This window comes from Oryza brachyantha, chromosome 3 (genome assembly GCF_000231095.2).
Source record: "Oryza brachyantha chromosome 3, ObraRS2, whole genome shotgun sequence".
Taxonomy (NCBI): domain Eukaryota; kingdom Viridiplantae; phylum Streptophyta; class Magnoliopsida; order Poales; family Poaceae; genus Oryza; species Oryza brachyantha.
Genome location: NC_023165.2, coordinates 22,188,321 through 22,208,369, shown reverse-complemented (window position 1 = coordinate 22,208,369; position 20,049 = coordinate 22,188,321). Strand labels below are relative to the sequence as shown.

The following is a 20,049-nucleotide window of genomic DNA, read 5'->3' as shown; positions in this document are numbered from 1 at the left end:
AATTTAGGCAATGTTAGAAAATCTTACAGTATGAAATGAAGTATGAAATGAAGGTAGTAAGTTACTTTTTATATCCATAATAGTTAAAGCTTACTCTCCAGTCCTAGGAAAAAGAGAAAAAAGAAATGAAATTGGCAAACAAATAATTCTAATAAATATCATCGGTGAGCGTGACTTCTATGAAACACCATCGTAAAAAACCATTTTGTCTAAGAAATTACATTGTTAAGATTTTGTTAGCAGCCCTTCGTTAAGCGCTATAAGATGAACATTGTTTAACGACCGGAGATGAACAAAATTCTAACAGCGATAATATTTCTTATACGAAGTCGTTGGCAGCTATAGATGTCGTTGTTCTAACTTTGTTCATGATAGACGCTTTAGATTTTTGCAAAAGCTTGGTGACTGTGTGATCCGGCATGGTGAATCTGGCTTGTTAGTGCTTGCTTTTCTCTGTTCCTAACCTGAGGTTGGGGCAACTTTTGTAACCTGGCTTCCCCCATCGTGTTAAACACTATTACCATATGCTTTCGGTAAAAGCAGGGCTCAATCAACCTTTCTTCTACAAATTTTATTTGTTAAACTTGTATTTATCTAAAGTATTTTTTAAACTTAGACATTTGACTATGCCATTTGTTATATTTCCTCTAGAAAAAACATTTTGTGGGGATTTTACCCCCAAAAATTAGTTTTTCTAGCAGAGAGGAAGTAATTAATTGTGTACCAATTACTCATCTTGTTTTGTGTGTAAATAAAACTCTTAAACCCAACTCTGATTCGAACGCAGACTTAGCCTTTGAGGCGTTGCTTTATTGCTGAGTGCTGACAATCCAAAGTTTCCAAACAAACTCGCAAGCAGGCATACAGTAGTGCTGATCCATGAGTTAGCTCGACCGATCGATCACCCCCATCTTTTACCATTGGGTCACACTTATAACCTAAAATTTAATTTTTAATTTAGAGTTGATTTTAAGTTTTTTCACTGTCTATTTTTCAGCTTTACTTGCTCCATTTCACGATATAAGACTTTTTAATCTTGGCTAGATTTTATAGATACTAATGAATCTATATATATATATAAATTATATACATTAATGATAAATTTAGACAAGATTAGAAAGTCTTACAATATAAAACAATATAAAACAGAGGTAGTAGCTTTTAAATCACTATGAATACGTATATACAAATTTTATTAATAAATTATTTTCTGGTTGTAAATATATTGTTTGGGTTTTTTTTACGACCATAAAGATGACCGCCCTCCCTGGGCTAAAAAGACGGTTAATGATCCTTAGATCCGTTAGCTGCATCAGCAAACGGCCTTTTTTGTGACCTGTCCAAATTAAGCTGATTAAAACCGCATTGATTAATTAGTGGGTTCCAGCTAACGGAGCACACTTCCCTAAACCATTCGCGCCAATTCCGTCCATCACCCGCCAAACCCGTGATTTACGCAAACGCAAAAACCTGGGCGATCGAGCAATATCTGCAAAACTGATGATCGAATTAGTGGATGGATTAATTGGATAGCGTCAAGTTAATCAGTCGCCAAAAGCCATGACAATTGCAGCTAATTCTCTCGGTGCGAATTGATCTTGCCGGTTCATCGAACCTGGCCGTGATCTAGGGCGTCGACATTATAATTGGCGACACGCACGTACGAAACGGCAGCAAACCACTTGGTAAATCTAGGCTACGCACTTGGCTGCTTTTGGCGTCTTGAAACGGCCAGGGAGGCAGCAACAATGGCGGCGTTTTGAAAGGACAAAAAACTTTACTGGGTTTGGGTGATCTAAGGCTGGAAGCTATGGAAACCTCTTCTCTCTCTCTCTTTGTTTTTTTTTGAGAGAGATTTATTGCAATGGCCCATGCGTTGGTGATGCTTATAGAGTTTGTTGAATTCTGTTGGTGTTTGGCAACACGTGGATTAAGTTGCGCGAGAGCACACGCAACACAATGGCATACGAAAATGGTGGAGTGGTTTGAATTGATGGAGATCTGGAGTTCATGAGTTTGACATGATATACTTTTCAAATAAAAGAAGACTTGAGTCCCTGTACTTGAAGTTTTTGCTCCCGGAACAATTTATTTCCAATGTTTTGTTTTGTCCAAACAAGCCCTTGTACCCTCTCATGAGATATTTGATTTTTAATGCTCTACGAATTTAGGCTTGATTATTTGACATCATGGCTCATTATTATTGATTCGGATGGTTTCGCGTGTCATACTTATAAGTATCAACATAAATAATTTAATAACAAAGAAAATATCGAATCGTCAAATTTATCACTCTATCATATGGCCTAATATAGTTCTTCGGCCAACTTAAGTCGTCGCATGACTATGATGCGTCATCCTCTCATGTAAAACTAAAATATATCGTACTGAAATCATTAGAGGTAGCGTACATAGTGTATTTGTAAATAAGAAGGACCTAGCTAATCAATATGACTCTTCTCATTTGCTAAACCTTTCGGGCGAGGATACGCCATGGCTTCTATTGTTTCATTTATCAAAAATATAAACGTTATAAATAAAAAGTTCATAGCATACCCAATTACAATTCAAATGCAACCGTAAAATAAAACATGCTAAGAAAAACCGCAATATAACTCCAGAACTAATTTTTAAAATATGACTATGGGAGCATGTATTTTTTTTCACATTTCTCTTTTTATATATAAAAAAAGAAAAGACCAGTACAACTGCACAAGCCAATAACTCGAATTCTTTTATTCCTAGCTTGAATTCAAAATAATTTAATTGATCCACCGAACTGCAGCAACCACGTACCGTTTTCCTCACCATCTTTGTTCCAACAAGGTGACAACTCATGGCCACGTCGTAATATACGCGATGTAAAATGCAATGCAAGAGTGACAAACTTTGTGCGTCTAAACACTTGGTATATATATGGATCTTAGTCCAACAAGTTATCGCGTAAACTTAATTGGGGCATTAGGTTCCGTGCACTTCTGTACCTCGCTTGCATTCTACGTGATCAAAGTTCATAATAAGGGCATATATAATGTATAGGTAAAGTGGGTAGTAAGGAATAAAATATTGCTACTACTAGGTTATATACATTGTGGAAGTAGTAATTAGCTAATACCAGGTAATATGCTTACTACTTGGTCATAAGAAATAAATAAATGATTTCTCTCATCTTTCTTTCTCAAGCTAGTGATGGTGGGGTCCAGCTTACTACCTACTTTTGTTCTTTCACCATTATGGCTATAACAACAACTAATAACCACTGACGCAGGGTCTACCCTTATTCCTAAAGTAGGTAGTAAACATTGGTGATGCCCTAATAAGCTAGCTAATGGCAACGGTCTCTATGTTAATTATAATTAGTAATCCAACTACTAATTAACAGTTCCTCCAGTTGTCTAATTCCATAGCTCCGATTGTTTTGGATAAGATTGATATCAAACGTAAAAAATCTTTGACTATTAATAATTTGTATAATATTTAGATGAGTACTATTTGTAATAAAAAGTAAAATTTTATTTTATATATTATAATAGAAAATTATAGTTGAAGATATATTTTAAATAATATATTGTTATAAAAAATGATAGGAATTATTAAACTGGACACGCAGTGCTAATTGTATTGTACATGATCAAAGCTAGCTAATGGTACACGCCTAACTACCCCATATGTTTAATATTACAAAATATTTTGACTTCTTCGAAGTCATTGTTTAGTTTAATCATGTTTATAGATATGGTAAAATTTATAACACAACAAATATACTATCAAAATATATTTAATTTTTAATTTAGCGATTTTTTTCAAAAAAGTTTGACAAGACTTGGTAATTAACCGCGGTTCGACGGGAGCTGTGCGACACGGCGGCCTGCAGCGGCCGTCGCAGAAGGCAAAATGAAAGCCGCGTGGAATTGATCTGGCTTAGCAGGAGGCGATACGGTCCGTGACATGGCGGCGATCAAGATGTCAAAGTCAAACCATTCACCATTCGGTGAAAATGCATGGTCAACTGAGTTTAGATTGAGAAAATTTTTAGGAGAAGTGTTACGTTAAATATTTGATCAGATGTTAAAAGGGGTTTTCAGACACGAATGAAAAAACGAATTTCACGGTTAGCCTAGAAACCGCGAGACGAATCTTTTAAGCCTAATTAATCCATCATTAACACATGTTAGTTATTGTAGCACTTATGACTAATCATGGACTAATTAGGTTCAAAAGATTCGTCTCAAGATTTTTTCCGTAACGGCACAATTAGATTTTTGGTTCATCTATGTTTAATGCTTTATTTAGATGTCCAAAGATTCGATGTGATATTTTTAGAAAACTTTTTAGGAACTAAAACAATAAAGAAGGCCCAAGTCTACGCGTGGAGGCGCCGAGTTAACTTTGAGGCATTTCGCGTATTTTAGAAGTGGAGCTGAACTTTCTTCCGTCTGGCTTCCTCGATGGCTCGATTGTAGTATCCTCCTTGACTTTTTTTTTCTTATACGGAGTACCTTCAAATTTTATTTACTTTTTTGCTGCCGCATGTTTTCAACTTGAGGGCTAATGGAATTGACCACTGTATATTTAATTACTTTTCTTTTTTTTAGCAAAGCTGGTTTTTGTTTCTTTTTTTAGATATTTAATTACTCTATAAATTTAATTACTACTGCTACATCCATGTACGTACGATATTTCTGAAATTTAAATTTATCTCACTAAGTATATATTTATAGAGTTTTAGTTGGTTTATCAATCATGTCATAGTTAAATTTATATCCATTTTATTTCCACCAAACTTTCGCTTCGTACCATCTACTTGTTTAGTGAGGATCATTTAAGTTAGGCAAAATTTGCTACAGGTCATAAAAAAACACGTAATTAGCTGGTGAACACTGTAAGATCACAAATTTACTGCAGGGCACCACAAAAATGTGGTAATTAGCTATAGGGCACTTTAGCCAATTTTTTTATTTTTTTGAGTCAAAAATTCTAAAAATGATGAGATTGCCCTCGGTGGCTAACCCGTTATGTCGACTAGGTCTAGTCAAACCAGACTCAGATGGTCTTGACGCCACACCACACCCGAACCCTAGCCTACAGGGTGAGTGAGCAGGCTACGATGGTGGCGACGAGGGCGCATAACGGGTTGGCCACCGAGGACAATCTCGTCATTCTTAAATTTTTTGACTCTAAAAATAATTAAAAATAGGCCGGAGTGCCCAGTAGCTAATTACCACGTTTTTATGATGTCCTGTAGCAAATTCATGATCTTAGGATCTCCACCGGCTAATTACGTGTTTTTTCGATACCCTGTAGCAAATTTTGCCTTTAAGTTATTTTTCATCCTCACACTCAACGTAGCTAGAAATACAGTTATATTAAAACAGGGTACTAGTACAATGGGTTATATTAAAACAGGGTACTAGTACAATGGTTCCATGAAATCAAAAGAACACGGGCTTAGAAATGTACATATGTAAGTTACTGGTTCACATTTATATGATCAAAAGTTTACTCAGTTTATTAATTTTACCATTTCCATCGACTATCTATGGGTTAATTGTGAGCCCAATGCCCTCTCCCTCTCTTCAGTTTTCCATAGGAAAAAGGAACGAATGCAAGGACAAAAGACAGTAGCAAACTACTCCCTCAGTCCCTTTTATATACGTTTGACTATTCGTCTTATTTAACTTTTTTATAAAATATGTAAAGCTATATATATGTATAAAAGTATACTTAGCAATAAATAAATAATATAAAAATAATTAGTAATTATGTAAATTTTTTAAATAAGACGAATGATCAAACTGTATTAAAAAATTAACGGCATCAAAACATTTAGGCACGAGGGGGTAAGAAATTGCATAATCTTCAAGTCCGGTCGTCGGACCTCACTTGAGCTCTGCCAAGTGCCAACACAGAGCTCACTCCCCGCGATCGTTGGAGTGAGCCGCAAATGGCACCAACTACTCGAGCTTCTCCGCCCTCTCAAGTTCGTCCAGTGCATAGACGATGCTTTGTCACCCCAAATTTTGGCCTCCTGGTTAACCTCTCCGGATTAGGGTGGATAGAAAGCTCGTGGCTCGTTAATTCGTTCGACTCGTGACAAACTCGGCTCGGCTCAACTTAGCTCGTTTCATTTTTCTAACAAGCCAAGCTAGCATTTTAGCTCGTTAGAGATAACGAGCCAGCTCGAGTTGCTTGTGAGCTGCTCGTGAGCCTAACGAGCTAGATCAAAGACATAAGATTTACCGGTGTTCATTGATTTCACCCTAGAATGCATGTGTTCAGTACTTTATAGGTTCACCATGTGATTTATTGGTTCAAACTTTAATATTTAAATACAATTTCATATGATTTATATATTTAAAATAAAAATTTGCTTGTATAATCTATTAAAAATTATTTACGTTAACTTTTTATGCATGGCTCACGAGCCTAACGAGCCAGCTCAAGCTTTATAACGAGTCGAGCCGGCCCTAATCATGGCATCAACAACCCACTCAATGTGGCGGAGCCATCTTCTTGACAGGTTGGGCGACCACCCAGGCTCCGTCACCGGCGTTTCTGCTTCAACACATGCAAAAATTATACATCACTAGCATGCACAGATAGTCGTCCAGGCTATAACATATCACTGTCTCCGTCAACCCTGTTCGATCCAATCATCTAGCTAATTCAATTCCACCCAATTCTTCACCCCCATCATTTCACTTATCTTAATATAAGCTAAAATTTAAATTCTCAATCTTCCATTAGAGTTGATTTTGCATAGGTTTTCACTAAAGTTTATTTTTCAGTCTTATCTTTTAAATCGCTAAAAAATACGTATATAAAAATTTTATTTATAAATTATTTTTGTTTTGCAAATATGTTGTTTGTGAAAAAGTCAAACGATCACTTCAAGGGTAGAGTCCTACTACTAAGGCATGTCATAGAGTCATCATCCAAGTCTTTGTCGAGTTGTCATCTCCGAATCGCAGCATCGTAATCGAACCTTCACTTTAGTAATAAACCAAATCATAATAAAATAGTTAATTATTATATAATTTTTTAAATAAGACGAAAGATCAAACGTACATAAAAAGTCAACGGCATCAATAAAAAAATCGGAGGGAGTATCGCTGAATATGTCTCACATGACTGACCAACACAAAGGTTTAGAACTTTGACAATGGAACCTACGTGTACTTGTCTCGTGGCGGTGGCCAGCGGGTCAAGCCGTTCATCCACAAGATCGCCAGGAGGACATCACCGAGGATCTGGTTAGACTACTTCCTCTTAACTTAAACTATACTTACACTACATTTCAGAACAGAGCAACTAATACATACTTACCGTGACGTACACGTATATATGCAGGTGACGACTTAACGTGTTTACATGATAAAGCGGTCATTTGTTTTCTCCGATTCTCTCATTCAATTTCAACCGTTCTTCTCGCGTCACTTTTTTGAATTCGTGAAGAGTAAAGTGCTAATCACGATGAATCGGCATTTTGGCAGCACCGACCTTGACATGTTTTGGAAAGGGGTAGATGATATTTTTAAGAGAACCCAAACAAAAATAATTGGGGCCATAAGGGGCGACCGGTTCAGCCACCGTACGTGGCTTCTTAAATCATAGGACCATACCCCTAAATTTTTTAAGTAACATGTATAATGTAATTTAAATGTTTATGATAATATATATAGTATATATCTTTATTGATTATTATTATATAGTATGATAAGTGTCTCTACGTTTATTTTTGTATTGGAGCTTTGAAAAGTCATGACGGGTCCTTCGAACAATTGAATTAATTATTCGACTGACTTTTTGGGTGGTTCATATAATCATATTGATATTGTCTTCTACTACACCGGTATACGCAAACTCCATTATGGAATCCTACTCATAGTTATTAGATTCATCTAACCCACTGCTTGTAAAGCATATGTATCCTTGGTGTCTAGCGTAAGGATATATTTTTTTATGGATAAAAGATGAAATATTATCTTATTTTTTTAATAGATATTCAATACTATAAACGATGAAATTAACCACTACAATATCAAAAATATATGTTAGAAATGTAAGGTGATAAGCTTCTATATTGATTTTTTAAAAAAAAACAACTCTTTAGTCATTCGAGAAATATGCACTTAACAATCAAGTAAAAATCCTGCACACCAAGGCAGCCTAACTGCCACTTGTCAGTATGGTTAATTCTTGTACCAGGATCTATTCTTTGCCTGCCATTGTGTGACGTGGACAGGGGATAAGGGGTCCACATGATAGCACGTAAGAATGGATGGCCTACGGCTATGGAGCAAGAACAGCCATGCCTTTGGCCTTGGTGGCCGATGATGATTTTGGCATTTGTTACCTTTGGTTCCCTTCTCTTGTCACGCCGCCGTGGACGGCAACTTGGGCAAAGGCATTGAGGATCTTCTGAATTTCGAGTGTTTTCTTTTTTCTTTGTATGGTTTATCGGTTATGTTTTCTCTTCTATCCCAGTAGCTTTGTCAAAATTAACTTTCAGGCCTTCTTTGGATTACAGGGATACATAAATTAACTGATAAGGTTTCCTGTAGTAAAACATCTTTACTCGGTTCAGGCTCTACACTGACACATATGTTCGTATTTACAGCTAAATATTGTTTCGGTAATAAGCAGCATACCTATCCACAATAAGACATATTCGATGACTTTGTCAATTTTGAGATATACCAGTATAACGTGAGGTTTACGTGTGCGTTCACAGAGGATTTACATGTATACGATAGTATGTGCGCATGAGTCTATGAACGCGTTTGGTAAAATGCAAAATTTTGATATGAATGAATACCAAATATTTATCAAGATTTAATCAAACTTTTAAAATTCTAACATCAATAATTTTTTAAATGCTTAATTCAAATACAAAACAAATAATATACATATATGCTCCTAAAAATATCATCATAATATTATAAATTTATTAGATTTTTTAAATTTATTATAACACAAATTACTGGTTAAATTTTAGAATTTTAACTAAATCATATCTTAAAAGATAAATATTTTTGATCGGTGGGAGTAGAAAACTATAAAAAAAAAGAACAATAAAGAATGGTAACACGGTTGAAAGTACCATTCTGCTAGGATCATCATGTCACTGGCACTATATTCAACACCACGACGCGGTTCCATCGTTTTTCTTATCACAGGGATTTACATGCTCAAGAACTAGAGAGATGGTATAAAAACACTGACAAAATTTAATCTACTTCCTCTCTGATGAAGGATTCTACAGGGTATGAGGCTTCTGGAAATGATAAAGCCAGAACATATCAGCCACATGGCACTGCCCTGAACTCCAATTTTACTTTTAAAGGGAAGAAATACTTCCAATTCTATTTTTTAGAAAAAATCAAGTCTGTTAATGAAAACGAAAATGGAATTATGGAAGGAAACCGATCTACATTCAGATGCATGCACACAGCACACCTATCAAGACTCTGGCATGAGCTGCCAGAAAAGGCTTTGATTCGCTTGATTTCTCTCTCCGGTGAGTCTAACACACCAACCTGGCAACCTGGCAGTGCTTAATTAAGCAAATGATGCACCAATCAGTGGCCTCCCAATGCTAATAATAATCCCATTGATCTACCAGTACAAACCACAGCAATCTCTTTCCACCAAACTGCAAAAGATTGCATTGACGCCAAATGGCACCAGCTCTTGACGATGATTCATACCCAACAAAGCACATATCTATGGATCTTGTGGCCATTAAACATAACAGAGGCCATGGTTTGAGAAATATGCATTGTGATGTGCTGGCCACACTACCAGAAAACAACTTGCCTGTATTGGCATGCTGACAAAGTGATAATGTTGATTAGTGGGCCAAACACATAGACGATGAAAGGAAACATCTAGGTACCATGGCTTTTGATTGGGTATGCCCTGAGGTTGAGTACAGTGAGTACACAGCATGCCAGCATCCAATAAATATCCTAGCTTTGTGTGTCTTGACATGATTAGTCCAGAACTGGTTTCTTCTTATGAACTGGTCCAGAACTTGTTTCTTCTTTTTGAGAACTAGTCCAGAACTGGCTTGTGACTGTATTTCTGAACTGGAGACATGTGAAATCCAACGCTACAAGCACATGACCTCTTCAGTGATGCTTAGCACAGATCCATTTTTAACGTACACATGCACAAATTGCATAAAATGAGAAGTTCACAAGAAAACAGTGGGCAGATGGTTGTAAATTGTAATAGTTTATTAGTTTTAACATGCATACAGTAATTGACAAGGAATTGGTCAGCAGAAGAGTACCGGGCTTGAAAACTGTACATATTCAGTTGTAAAATGGGAAGGTTATGTTTCATTTAGCGAGTGATTCCAAAACAATCACTAGTTTGAAATGAGTATTGCTATCATCCTATCACTGTCACAGGAAATACTGAGGCCATAATGCATAATGACGAAAGAACCGCTTACCAAACAATAGCAAATAAAATAGAAGTTGACAAATGTTGTTTCACCACTTCACACTTCACGTAGGAAAATATCCACTGCCTGCTATTTTTAGGTCTGACCAGCTCCCAAATTCATAATTAATATGGCTGCATGTACATCATTAGAGTTTATTTTCCAAAGAGCAAAACTCTGAAATGATTTCTCATGCTATGTTTCAATAAATTGTAACACACGCATGATTGGAATTAAGAACACATAGTTGATGCAGATTTAACCTTGTTCCTTTTCAAACTGTAAAAAATATACCTAAGTTACTTTCTAGCATATAAAAAGCACGTACTCGTTGCATATCATTCCAGCACCATGTTTTGTGCTCCTTTTATTATCTATCTACCGAAGTGACAGGCCTGCATACAAATTTATCTTATGGATCCATATTCCAAAAACAAACATCGGAGAAAGTAGAAACGGCTGATAATTATTTGTTTTAATCTACTGCTTTATCAGTTGTCTCAAACGTATTCCTCCTAACAAAGGTAAGCATTGAGAAGTTACAGTTATCTAAACCTAAGCTTTTCTTCCTATGTTTGGTATTTAATCTAGCAATAATGCCATGGCATGTTAATCCAGCAATAATGCCACATCATACATTTCTCCTTTGATAAAGGTCTCAGCTTATGTTCTTAATAGGTTTGGTTCCCAGCTCCTCACAAAGTAACAAGTGCTCCACAACCCTAACAAGTTACTTCCTCTGCCCATAAATATAAGCATTTCTTTAGAATAGTAAATCAAACCTCTTGATTATCAATAACAAAAAATCATAAAGGTTGATGATGTAAGAATGATAGTACTAGATTTATCATTAAACAAACTATCATAATATGCAATTGTTTTTATTTGAAACAACTTATTTTTACAGACAGTTGTTGGTCAAAGTAGCACACTGAAGACTGTCAAGGTCCAAAAGTGTTTATATATGCGGAATGATGTAGTATCTATGAAAGGCATGGGCCAAATGAATAGAATAATAAAACAGTAGAACAGTACATTTCCAGCACTGCCTCTTTAAACATAAATGCATATGGTATTTCATTTGTTTTTCTCCAACAAATTAATATTCTACAATCCACAGTGCCAGACAACGCACTGGTGAATCAAATTCAACTTTATTTCCATCAGTATGCCTCTTTGTGTCTCCTCTAGGGATCAGCATAGGTAATCTAGCTTAAATGTCATCAGTCACTAGCACTTAGGTGGTAAAACATTAAAGTACTGGCTCATGTCAAACCATCAGGTTTGATTTTGCACCTAGTGGTTGGTTTCTCAGCATACAACTTATACATTATGTAATGCATCTAACAGTTTCTCAGCATACAACTTTCTCAAAAGGCATGGTATTTGTTCCATTAGGAAAAGTGAGCACTAACAGTTTTTCATTGAGTGGAATAGTATAGTAAAAATATCCATCCCTAGACCGCCAGCAGTTAGATGAGTGCATTGCAGAAGAAAAAAAGTAGTTAAAATGGAAGGGTTCAACAAAATTAGCCATCAATGATCGCAGAAGTGTTTGTGGAGCCAATAATATTTTTCTAAAAAATACAAAATTCACAGTAAGATGAGCAAGTTTATACCACCATGTACGTCATTGGCTATAGACAGCAGGCATTGCAGGAATGCAGGTAAGTATTATTACAAGAGAAACAGGGAAGTTGGAGTACCCCCGTTTTAGTGAATGACAGACGTACATCCCCACGACAATATGTTTAGGACAATAATCAAAGAACTAGATATGCATATGACTCAGGATGCTCTCACGGGTAAGAAGCTTTTACCTGAAAAGACACACTTTTCTCTGAACACCAACTAATTGAGACTGAAATAAGTTGTAGTGCCACAAAATCAAGTCTGCAAGATGTCTTTATTAAGGACAGCACCAGTTTGAGTGACCAATGGTGGATCACATGTAAGATCCCATAATAAATATGTGGAAGATGTCATTAGAGTGCAGACATATTGCCAGGAGTTTTTGCTGATCTTATTCTTATATAGCATTAGCTGGATTACGTATTGAGGATTCCACAGCCCACAACACCAAGCAGCAATACTGAAAGATGCTAGTCATCTACAACATTTGGAAGGTCCAGCACAAGAAAGAACATAAAGTTGGCCTCAGATGATGAATCATATCTCAACTAAGTCTTAAAGCTTCCAATTGGATTATTTCAGTTCAGAAGATTCATATATCAATCGATACAGAAGATATAATCCACTGTTTAAATGTTCATATCTATAACTCACAAACATCCAACACACATTTAACCAGCAAAATTTGCATAAGGATTCAACTGATCACAGTTAAATGTATCCAACGTACTTCAATTTTATATAATAAATGCTTGGGTCGCATAAAAGGATTTCAGCAACAATCAACAACATTATACACATATAATTTACATAACCTTGTGGACCACGGGTACTAATCTGGCTTGTTCGAAAGGTTCATATTGTTAAAGGACCACAATCTTTGATTGATGCTACTAACTGGAATTTTCGAGGGCCAAAGGCAAGGCTGCAGTGATTTATGGTGGATATTTCATAAATTATATCTATTTATTTCAACTGCATGGTGAACTTCAGTAGTATGAATGCATACTGCAATGATCATACAAAGTTATATTGGTTATCTGCACAATTAGGCCATTTAAAAATTCTTTAGTCGGTTCATTCCATCATCATTTAATACTCTATCCATTTCAAAATGTAAGCATTTCTAGGGTTCAAATTTGTACCATAATATAAACATTTCTGCACTGATCCCCACTATTTCAATCATTCCAATAATTTCAGAGTCAATTAGATGCTTAGAAAGGGAATCTAATCAATTTAAAATTCAAAAATTGACCATTAAAATGACTAAAAGGGAATCTTTTCATATATTCTTAGTCTACGCTAAACAACCTAGAAATGCTTATATTTTGGAATGGATATAGTAGGTTTCATGTAGTGCCATCCACTAATCCTTGTGAAAAAAACATGTAAATTTGATCATATACCCTTCATTTAGATTGGAATTGAGGATTTACCCTCCTGTCCCCACATGTCAGTGACCTTAGATGACCCCACATGTCAACTGTGCAGGGGGTATATATTTAATTCCATTTTGTTTTGCCTGTAAACTAGCATCTTCCTCTAACAGTGTGTTCCTTCACTTTGGACTCATATTAAGTTATCTGCAATGATGTCAGAAATAAGAACCCATGTAACAAATTGGACAAGAACAATAAAAGTATTAAAAATTGCAAGGGTGACTTAAACAGTTAAATTTCTGCCATTTTTTGCTGTTTAGTTTGTAACATAAATAAGAAGATACCACCCGCAACTGAAACATTCAGAGACTCAAATGTACCTTCCATAGGAATGTTTACAAGCTCACAGGCTTGAAGGGTCTCCACAGAAAGGCCATTGCCCTCACTTCCTAACACTAAGCACACTGACTCACTTCTCAGTGAATCTGCTAGTTCTTTAGATAGAACGTGGGTTCGTTCAGATCCATTACTGCTGCTTTCTGGATGACCAGCCAGCATCTTTATATCATATTTAGCCATCAAAGCACGCAGATCAGACCAGTTACCAGAAACAACTGGAAGCTGCAATGAGGCTCCACGAGCTGCACGGAGAGCTTTTTCATTGAAAGGATCACAGCAAGCTGGAAGAAGAAATACCCCATCCTGTTGGTGGTTGGTTTTAAATGTTGTTAGAAGCATAGAAGTTGGCAAAAACTAATCAAGAGACAACAGCTGTAAATTTCTAATAGGCTACACACGTGCAGATTTTTTGTGTAATGGCATCTGCTAACTACACCTCATCTGATGCTGCACGATAGGAGAATATATTTTAGTGTAGTTCCCAGTCTTCTAACCCAGAATGTGCTAACCTTTTGAAAAGCATCAAGTTCAAAATGGCAATGGAATTGCTGTAGCTATATATCACCTTCAGATGTAACAGAAGTGCAAACCTGATAGTTTTACATACTTCTAGTAGCAACTTATTATTTGGCTGGGATAGCCAGAAGAGTAGCAACTTATTATTGAGGAGTAAAATGAGCTCCCATAACAACTTTATACGAAACAATAGTGCGATCCATGTGACCATGAAACATGTAGTTTTGAGAATGCAGGTATGCTCATTGATGTATTATGAACTCAAATGAAATGCCACACGCTTTAACACTTAGAAGAAAATGACATACCCATCTGAAAGCACAAGCGGATCTTATCAATGTTCCAAGGTTACCAGGGTCCTGCAGAATCATCATGAACAGCATGAGGTCCAGCGAAAAAAATTATCAAACATGCTTAAGAGGCATTAAATAGACTAGCTCAAACTGAAAATAAACAACAACATATTATGTGCGTCTTATGCACCAAATGGAATCCATTTCGTACACGTAATAGCGGAATATTTTTTTTTACCTGAATCCCATCAAGAACCAAAATCCTATTTGCGGAACAGAACAACTCATCAAGAACAGCTCCACCCTGGTCGCTGTCAAGGTCGCAGAAATACTTAGGCATGTGAATGATGGCAATTGCCTCAGTTGAATCAACTGACTGCATCCCAGAAATTTTCTTCATCACAGCGGCACTAACATGCACGACATTGCCAGAGAACTCGTATAATTCATCTGGAAGCTCTAATCCGTCTAAGAGAAGCAAGTTATCGATGGATGACAACTCAAACCTACACATCTCCCTGCAGCAAATCGTATAGGATATATACATAACTAGGAAAGTTCATCTCAGACTCAGAACAAACGATTAAACGAAATAATAAGGGAACAGAGAAGTTTACAGGATGGGGACAAGGCCGACGAGGAGAATGCGGCGGCAGGACCGGCGGTAAGCGGCGGAGAGCCTGAGCTTCACGCAGTGCTTCACCAGGGGGTTCGCCACGCTCGCCACCTGCTTGTGGTATTGCCCGCCCCGGGAAGGAGCCGCCGCCTTCGCCGCGGCGGCCGTCGAGACGGCGGCCCGGTGCGAGGGCACGCAGCTAGGACAGAGTGTGCGCCAGTAGCATCGCCGCGGCGGTGAGCTGGCCGCCGACGGCAGGGGCGGCGACGGCGGGGGAGCTTGCGCCAGAAGCATCGCCGCGGCGCCGGCCGCTTCCGATGCTGCCTTATCTATTGCACTGTTCCGAATAAGTGGGCCTGATTTACTAACGAGAGTAAAGTGGGCCAAATTTACCAATGGGCTAAATTAGTTGCAGGACATTACTGGGCCAAACACACTAGTTCTGGGCCGAAATCTCTGGTCTCAAATAAATAGGCCGAATTTATAAGTGGGCCGAATTAGTTGCCAGATTTCCAGTGGGCCGTATTCAGTATTGGGCCGAATTCTCGAACGTAATTTAGATGGGTCGAATTTACTCTTGGGCTGAATTCGTGGACGGAAATTAGTCAGGCCAAATTTAGTCATGGGCCGAATCGCTGGCCGGATTAGGGCAGACACGTTTACCATAGTATAAAAAATCATTTATAGAAATTTTGTTCACAATATAGGTGTCTTCAACTAATAATTATTTTATCTTTCTCTCTCCTAACCCTATATCTTCCACCAATGATGAACATGACACATGCTCCCTAGAAACTAGTGGTTTCTCCCCAATGATGAATTCAAAGTTTCTTGGTGCATTGGGTGAAGAGAAGACTTGGTTTCTTCATGAGGAAACCATTTCTAAGTTTTCTTCTCTCTTTCTTTATTAATTAGGCTGCCATGTCATCATTTTGCTTATGTGGCAGGCTATTTAATGAGGATAGAAACTACCATTAATACATCATTGGGACTGCCCTTAGTGGTGACATATTCTCTCTGGGCCGAATTAGATAATTGGACTCTGGTGGGCCAAATTCATACACGGGCCGAATTTGTTGACGGAGATGGGCTGATTCGGTGATGGATGTTAAGTGGGCAAAAATTCATTGAAAGGCTGAATTTGCTTATGGGAATTTAGTGGGCCGAATTCATTTTAGGTCTGAATTAAAGAGGCCGATTTTAACGGGATTAGGGATGACTATTTCTCTCTGGGCTGAGTTAGGGAATACGTATTTGGTGGGCCAAATTGAGAAAGGGGCCCAATTTGATGGATGTTAAGTGGGCAATAATTCATTGAGGGGGCCGAATTTGCTGACGGGAGATTACTAGGCCGAATTCATTTATGGACCGAATTTGTTGGCTCGAACTAAGCAGGCCGATTTTGTTCGTGATCATGTTTGGAACGAAATTGTTTGGGCCATATTCGTTGTACAAACTCCAGTTTCGGCAAACGAACATTCTGCATGATCACAAAACCAGCTTGCCTAGTGCCCTGCATCACTGCATCTCTTGGAACAAAAAACGTAGCAGAAAAGTGCAAGACATTATAGTTTACTGAAAATTCTCCCTGGGACGAGCTCTACAAGCTTTCGTTTGGTTGGATATGGATTAGGTATTTGGAACTACATTTTTTGTACATAAATTTCATATTCTCAAATATCGGGCGCTCAATCCAAGGTCTCCGTAACAGGCTAACAGCATGCCATTCTCAAACACAGCTGCCCATCTTTTGGTTTTTTTTTAAAAAAAAACAAAAGCATATTTACAAATAAAAATTAATTTGTGAATGTAACTTTTATATATATATATATATATATATATATATATATATATATATATATATATATATATTCTTAGCGATACAAAAGCAACAACTAAAAAATAAACTACAACGAGACCCCCTAAAGTCAACTCTAAAATTAAGATTAAAAATTTAAATGTTATCTTATAAGCATAAGCATAATTGAAAACATAAGGGTGTTAGCGCATGCCATTCTCAAACACATAGCTGCCCATCTTTTGGTTTTTAAGAAAAAAACAAAACGGTATATTTATAAACAAAAAATAATTTGTGAATATAACTTTTTATATATGTGTTCTTAGCGATCTAAATTCAAAAACCGCTAAAAAATAAACTACAATGAAACCTTCCAAAGTTAACTCTAAATTTAAGGTTAAAAATTTAAATTTTGTCTTATAACCATAAGCATAATTGAAAACAACATGGTGTTAGCTCCGGTGCATAATCATCTCTTTCCTAGAAAGATACACACGTTTGGGATAAGAATAATAGTGGTATTGAGGCATGTGAAGAAAAAAAAACGGTGGTGCAGCGTCCATATTTAAGGGCTTCTACTTCAAATTTTCTAACACAGGGAAGTTCCTGGGCATAACAGCGTCCACATTTATTCATAAATTATTTTCCGTTTTCGAATAATGTTGTTTGACCTTTTCTTTCACAAGTGAAAATAATTCGCCAAGCAGGAATAACTAAGCGCGCGGTTTGAAGTGAGTAAAGGTCTGATATTATCGAAATTATTCGGACTATAGGGTTGAAAGTGAGTACGAGTCCATGAGCGCATTCAGAAAAATACAGAATTTTCATATGAATGAATACTCCCCAAACTTATAAGATTATAACATCAAGAATTTTTAAATGCTTAATTTAAATACAAAATAAAAATATACATAGATGCCCCTAAAAGAATACCATCATAATATCATAAATTTATTAGATTTTTAAATTTATTAGAACACAAAATTACTCGTCAAAGTCTAACCAAATTTTGTCCTAAGCGACAAATGTTTTTGATTGGTGGAGTAGAAAACTATCACAAAAAGAATAATAAAGAATGGTAACAGAGTTGCAAGTTCCATTTTGCTAGGATCATGGCACTGGCACTATATTCAGCACCACGACGTTGTTCCATCATTTTTTTTTATTACAGGGATTTACATGCTCAAGAACTAGAGAGATGGTATAAAAAAAAACCCGACAAAACTAATCTACTTCCTCTCTGATGGAGAATTCTACAAGGTCTGAGGCTTCTAGGGGCGTTTTCATTGGAAGGATCACAGCAAGTTGGAAGGCTACACCCGTGCAGATTTTTCGTGTAATGGCATCTGCTAACTACACTTCATCTGATGGTGCACAATAGGAGAATATATTTTTGTGTAGTGTCCAGTCTTCTCACCCAGAATGTGCTAACCTTTTGCTTAATAAAGCATCAAGTTCAAAATGCCATTAATGACATTAACCTAGCTACTCCGTATATATCACCTTCAGATGTAACAAGTGCAAACCAGATAAATTTACCTACTTCCGCATTAATGAAATTACTGGGCCGTTTTCTTTTGCGGGCCAAATTTGGGCCAAATTCCTTTGCGGGCCGAATGGAAATTACTGGGCCGAAATCTTTTGCGAATTTATTGGCGGGAAACTACGGGCCGATTTATTTTACGGGCCAAATTTGTTGACGGGAAATTATTGGGCTGAATTCCTTTGCGGATTGACGTTACTGCTCTTTGCAGGCCAAATTCGTTTGCGGGAAATTACTGGGCCGTTTTCTTTTGCGGGCCAAATTTGTTGATGGAAAATTATTGGGCCGAATTCCTTTAAGGGCCGAACTTGTTTGCGGGAAATTAATGGGTTGATTTCCTTTGCGGGCCTTAATTGCTGACGAAAATTTACTCGGCCGAATTCCTTTCCGGGCCGATTGTTTTCATGGCCACACGTGGAACGGAATTGTTGATGGAAAATTGTTAGGCTGAACTCGTTTGCGAAACGAATTTGTTGGTAGGGGTGTGATGAGCTGAATTCGTTGTACATCAACTCCAGTTTTCGATAGACCAACATTCTTAGGTTGCACGCAGAATTGCACGCTGTAAAGAAGCAAAAACATGATCAGAAAACTGAAAACCAGCTTGCCCTGCACCTCTTGGAACAAAAAAACATACCAGAAAAGTGCAAGACATTATAGTTTACTGGAAATTCTCCCTGGGACGAGCTATACAGGCTTTCGTTTGGATGGATATTACAATAGGTATTTGGAGCTAATTTTTTTGTACATAAATTTCATATTCTCAAATATCTGGCGCTCAATCCAAGGTATCCATAACAGCATGTCATTCTCAAAAACGTAGCTGCCCATCTTTTGTATTTATAAATGAAAAATAATATGAATATAAATTTTATACACATGTTCTTATCAATATAAAAAAATAATAAATAATAAATAAAGTACAATGAAACCACCAAAATCAACTTTAAATTGTTAAAAATAATCATAAGCATAATTGAAAATACGAGGGTGAAGCTCCGGTGATCATTATTCATCGCACTCAAGATTGAAAATAGTTTTCTTCGTCCGTCAGGTGCAAACTGGTAAACATATTTTTAAAATTTATTATAATACAGAATTACTGGTCAAATTTTAGAAGTTTAACAAAATCTTATCTTAAGCGATAAATATTTTTTGACCGGCAAGTAGAAAACAATCACAAAAAGAATAATAAAGAATGGTAGCACAGTTGCAAGTTCCATTCTGCTAGGATCATCATGCCACTGCCACTATATTCAGCACCACGACGTGGTTCCATCAAATTTTTTTATTACAGGGATTTACATGCTCAAGAACTAGAGAGATGATGGTCCAAAAACACCCGACAAAACTAATCTACTTCCTCTCTGACGGAGAATTCTACAGGGTCTGAGGATTATGGGGGCGTTTTCATTGA

General features: G+C 36.9%; 1 protein-coding gene across 2 annotated transcripts; it reads right to left on the bottom strand.

Moving 5' to 3' along the window:
• Nucleotides 1–12,841: 12,841 nt before the first annotated feature.
• LOC102714714 (uncharacterized tRNA/rRNA methyltransferase YsgA) lies at nucleotides 12,842–15,606 on the bottom strand. 2 transcript variants are annotated; one of them, XM_040522187.1, is made up of 5 exons: nucleotides 15,293–15,606; nucleotides 14,914–15,193; nucleotides 14,691–14,741; nucleotides 13,848–14,169; nucleotides 12,842–13,671 (listed from the first exon to the last, which is right to left on the bottom strand). In XM_040522187.1, exons 1-5 carry the CDS (start codon nucleotides 15,583–15,585, stop codon nucleotides 13,658–13,660), a joined length of 960 nt encoding a protein of 319 aa, XP_040378121.1. In that variant the 5' UTR covers nucleotides 15,586–15,606; the 3' UTR covers nucleotides 12,842–13,657. The 2 variants fall into 2 exon arrangements, with proteins under 2 accessions (XP_040378121.1, XP_006650417.1); XM_006650354.2 differs by lacking the exon at nucleotides 12,842–13,671 and having other exon boundaries at nucleotides 13,709–14,169.
• Nucleotides 15,607–20,049: the final 4,443 nt, after the last annotated feature.